Source organism: Triticum urartu, chromosome 5A, assembly GCF_056163025.1.
Source record: "Triticum urartu cultivar PI428250 chromosome 5A, HENAU_Tu73, whole genome shotgun sequence".
Classification (NCBI taxonomy): domain Eukaryota; kingdom Viridiplantae; phylum Streptophyta; class Magnoliopsida; order Poales; family Poaceae; genus Triticum; species Triticum urartu.
The window spans coordinates 91,616,890-91,621,298 of NC_141877.1; the positions used below are offsets into that span (position 1 = coordinate 91,616,890).

General features: G+C 50.8%; 1 protein-coding gene across 1 annotated transcript; it reads left to right on the plus strand.

Annotated features, from left to right (window-relative positions):
• The first annotated feature begins 1,171 nt into the window (after nt 1-1,171).
• On the plus strand, nt 1,172-4,105 carry LOC125508024 (uncharacterized). Its single transcript, XM_048672571.2, has 3 exons — nt 1,172-1,807; nt 2,324-2,671; nt 2,784-4,105. The coding sequence occupies exons 1-3, from the start codon at nt 1,394-1,396 to the stop codon at nt 3,411-3,413; spliced, it is 1,392 nt and encodes a 463-aa protein (XP_048528528.1). The 5' UTR covers nt 1,172-1,393; the 3' UTR covers nt 3,414-4,105.
• Nucleotides 4,106-4,409: the final 304 nt, after the last annotated feature.

Genomic DNA, 4,409 nt, shown 5'->3' on the forward strand with positions numbered 1-4,409 from the left:
CCGGCCGTGTCGGCGGCGAAACCGTACCATGAATTTCGGGAAAGAGCAAGAAGAACAAGATCACGATCATGGAACCCTTTTAGCTTTGGGTGATTAGTGTGGAGCAAAGCCAATTAGTGCTGCCACCTTAACCTTAATAAAGCTATCTAAAGCACCCTTTGAATGTAATCTAAGCAAGTAGGATTAGGAGTGGCTACACGGTCCATCCGGGGCAGGGTGTGGTATGCCTGCGATGCGTGCCACGTGAGCACAGTACACACGTAACGGCAGGCTGGCTCGTTGTCCGTTTTCCCAAACCTGCGAAGCTTCGCGCCATGACGGCGTGCCATGGGCTCACGTGGGGACCATGTGTCAGAGACGGACAGTGCCAGTTGGATGCGCTCACCTCGCCAGCGAGTAGTAGTAGGTGAAGCATTTTTCTCCTCCTCGCAAAGGGCAAAAAAAAAAAAGCTTTCCCTTTTTCTTTCCTTGTTTTTCCTTTTAGGTTGTTTCAATTACGCATAGCATAAGGATTGTTGCTGTTGCTATGTGAGGAAAAGGAAATGTGAATCGAATATTGCATCACTTTCTATGAATGAAAAGGAAGCGTGAGAGGTAATCTGTGTGTCCTTTGTATGACACTGGCTCTTTGTACACACTATGGTCTATGGCGATGCACACTGAGAACCCCAACCACATCTTCTGAATTAGGTGCTTACAATAAAAAATATTGTTCTTATCATATTATGAATTTTGTTTCCATTTACTTTTTATATGAAAAGAGACGTGACCCATACAACTTAAGTTGTGCGGTTATCATGGCTTTACGTCGCTATGAAAACGTATGCAGATAAACATGCGGAAAAAACTCCAACTTGTAAAGCACGCTAATGGTCTAGCTTACACGACATGCATTCAATTAAACAAAGCAACAACATTTCAAAAGAAAAGAAAAAAGCAACAGAGCGACTCTTGCAAACACCATTACAGAAAAACATCAAAATAAAATCAGATCCACTAAAGAAAAATCCTGATGTATCACTCAAAAGTATTACAGTACAAAGAAAATCCCTGAAGTATCTCTCAAAAATCAGAATTTCTGAACATTCCAACATGGCACAGAGAGCAGCGGAGGGTAAGCTCACCAAGGCGGTAACCCTAGCCAGCCGCCCAGTGTGATAACCGCCCCGCGCAGTCCAGTCCTAGTCGCTCAGGAGGTCACACACTCGGCGCTGCGCCTCCAGTCTGCTCCCAGCCCTTTTCCGGCCCAGCCCCCTCGGCTTGGTTTATATTCGCACCCCACTCCACACCCCTCTCTCTTTGTCGCCAACACAGCTACACACTGGCCTGAGGCTTTGTCTTGGGAAGGCGCTCGTGGTCTCGGGTAATCGCGACAAGGTCCCTGCCACCGGCCATGGACAAGAAGCAGGGCTTCTTCTCGGCGCTGCGGGAGGAGGTGGCCCGCGGGTTGTCGCCGGCGCGGGCGCGGCGCAGGGCCGAGGAGGTGGCGGCGGCGAAGGCGGCGCTGCGGTACGCGGGGGGCGGCGGCGGGGAGGCGCTCGCGCCGCTCATGGAGGGCCCGGATCCGGAGGAGGCCGGCGGCGGCGAGGGCGCCGGGCGCGCGCGCAGGGACGGGTGGGGGCGCTGGGTGCGCGGCCAGCTCGCGCGCGCCCCGTCGTCCGGGCCCGTGGCCTCCGGCGGCGGCGCCGGCGCGGCGAGGCGGAACGACCTCAGGATGCTGCTCGGGGTCATGGGCGCGGCGCTCGCGCCCGTGCATGTCTGCGCCGCCGAGCCGCTCCCGCACCTCAGCATCAAGGACACCCCCATTGTAAGAGCTCGCCGTTGTTCCCTTCTCTGCTTTGCTTCTTCTTGCTCTAGATTGAGTTCGCTCCGGTGCTCTCGTGAGTACAAATCTTTCTGTCCATTAGAAGATTTGATTATTGATTGTTACCGCCAACTCCTTTTGGCTGGAATTAGTACTACTTTTTTGTTCTCTTATATAAGTTATTATTAAATTGTTCTTTGACGTTTTCCCTGAAATGTGTTCCAGAAACTTGTTGGTTTGTTAGGGGAAACACTGTATAAAAATGAGTTGCTGATTGTGATGGGTTCGGCAAGGGTTCATGTATTTGCTACAAAATTGGCATCTGAACATATTGCCACTCTAAAAGGGAAAAAATGGCTTTCCTTGTATGATACAGTACACCCCTTTAACAGATAATGTGTATTTGCTGTAAAGAAGAAAGATTAACCTTAAAGCTGAATGAGCTACTTGCTGTGAAAAATGGTTTTTACCATGGCTTTATAGCTGTTTAACAGCGAGGTGTTGATCTGGTCTATGCAGGAGACTTCGTCGGCGCAGTACATTCTGCAGCAGTATCTGGCTGCCTCCGGCGGGCAGAAGCTCCTCTCTTCAGTCCGCAACTCGTATGCCATGGGGAAGGTGCGCATGGTGGCTACCGAGTGCGAGACAGCGGGGCGTGTCGTGAAGAACCGCATGGCGGCGCGCTGTGCTGAACCAGGCCGGTTCGTGCTGTGGCAGATGGCTCCCGAGATGTGGTACATTGAGCTGGCTGTTGGTGGGAGCAAGGTGCACGCCGGATGCAACGGCAAGCTCGTCTGGCGCCACACTCCATGGCTTGGTGCACATTCTGCCAAGGGACCTGTCCGCCCTCTCCGCCGCTCGCTTCAGGTACAACGCCAGCACCATTTTCACCATCTTTAGGTGGTCTTTTCTCAGTTCATCGACACACTACTGTGCACGAAAACGGAGTTTGAAGATTATTGTTCCTTTTTCTCTATAGGGTCTGGATCCTTTGACCACGGCGAGCATGTTTGCTGGTGCACGCTGCATTGGCGAGAGGAAGGTGAATGGGGACGATTGCTTCATTCTGAAGCTGTGTGCTGATCCTGAGACGCTAAGAGCACGCAGCGAGGGGCTCGCGGAGATCATCCGGCATGTCCTCTTTGGGTACTTCAGCCAGAAGACCGGGCTTCTTGTCCACCTCGAGGATTCTCACCTCACTCGAATTCAGTCCACAACCGGAGGTGATGCGGTTTACTGGGAGACTACCATCAATTCGTTCATCGAGGACTACCGGCCAGTGGAGGGGATAATGATTGCACATGCTGGGCGCTCGGCCGTGACCCTCTTCCGTTTCGGAGAGGTGGCCATGAGCCACACCAAGACTCGCATGGAAGAGGCATGGAGCATCGAGGAGGTGGCGTTCAATGTTCCCGGTCTCTCCATGGATTGCTTCATCCCACCCACTGATATCAAGTCTGGATCCATCAGTGAGACCATGGAGCTTCCGCAGAGTGGGAAGAGCAAGGCCGGTGGTCTTCTCCCGTGCCATGGTGCCAAGGTTGCTGCTCTAGAGAAGGCCGATGATAATGTTGCGTGGAGCGGAGCCCTGCAGCGAGATTGCAAGTGATTTCCTGGTCTGTTCATACTGCTGCTTGCAGTGCTACTGACTCATTTTGATGAATGTAGGGTAGAAAGAGAAGGGCAAAAGGAGGATTTGGATCTTTGAAATTCCAAATGCCCCCTGTAAATAGGGAAGGTTAAGCAGTCACATGGTCTTCCTCTTCCATATCCCTGACCCTGAGGAGAGGCCCTGTGTGAAGAATCCTTTCTGATCTCATTCAGAGATAATGGTGTAGTAGGTAGTCTTTCTGGGTTTTTTTTGCCAGTGCCTGTGGAAGAAGAACCAGGGGTGTTCTCCTCCATCCATCCAGCCACATGATTAACCATCATGGTGGTGGTGCTGCTCTTTCCTTGGTAGCAATACTAATTATCAGAGGCCAGCGAGGAAGGACTTCTTCGTCGGCAGCCGAGAGTGATTTCATCGTTCCTAATTAGCAGTCCAGTGTGCTTTGGTTTGTGATAGTCTCTGGTCAAACTAACTTTTAGGGGAGACTGTAAGGTCGGTCCAGAGTGGTTGTTGCTCATTATTTTAGTGTTCCATATCATGGGTCCGTCGGTCTAGCTGTTTTTTTCTCTCCCTTTCTCCTTCGCACATCTCTCTTTATTTAGTATGAGATGGTGGTGATTGTATTTTACAGGAGCTGCTGATGTATGCCAAAAACTTCTATGAATGGATTGAGGTGTTTTTCCGTTTGTGCACTCCTTCTTCAACCCCACTTTTACTATTACATGCTGAAGTGTTGGTGATATTTAGCTTTGTGATGTGCCATATTGTTAGTACCATAATGCAGCATTAGTGTGGCTTTTTGCCCCCTTCCTGCACTCGGCTTTAGCTTGCAGCATGTTGGGGGCCATGATTCGTTAACATGATGGTATTGGTGCCCATGTGCTTCACCTCAGCTTCTGTACTGTATACAAGTATTATTTCTTTCTTTTTAAGGTGCAATTAGCTTTGCCTCTTGTGTTATCGCTTCCTTTTTGCTCCACTCCATCAGATGCTTCA

Excerpts from the sequence above, each read along its gene's own strand:
- LOC125508024 (XM_048672571.2), top strand. The coding sequence starts at position 1,394 with ATGGACAAGAAGCAGGGCTTCTTCTCGGCGCTGCGGGAGGAGGTGGCC. Across the intron at positions 1,808-2,323 it reads GCATCAAGGACACCCCCATT|GAGACTTCGTCGGCGCAGTA; the intron begins GTAAGAGCTCGC and ends TGGTCTATGCAG. Across the intron at positions 2,672-2,783 it reads CTCTCCGCCGCTCGCTTCAG|GGTCTGGATCCTTTGACCAC; the intron begins GTACAACGCCAG and ends TTTTCTCTATAG.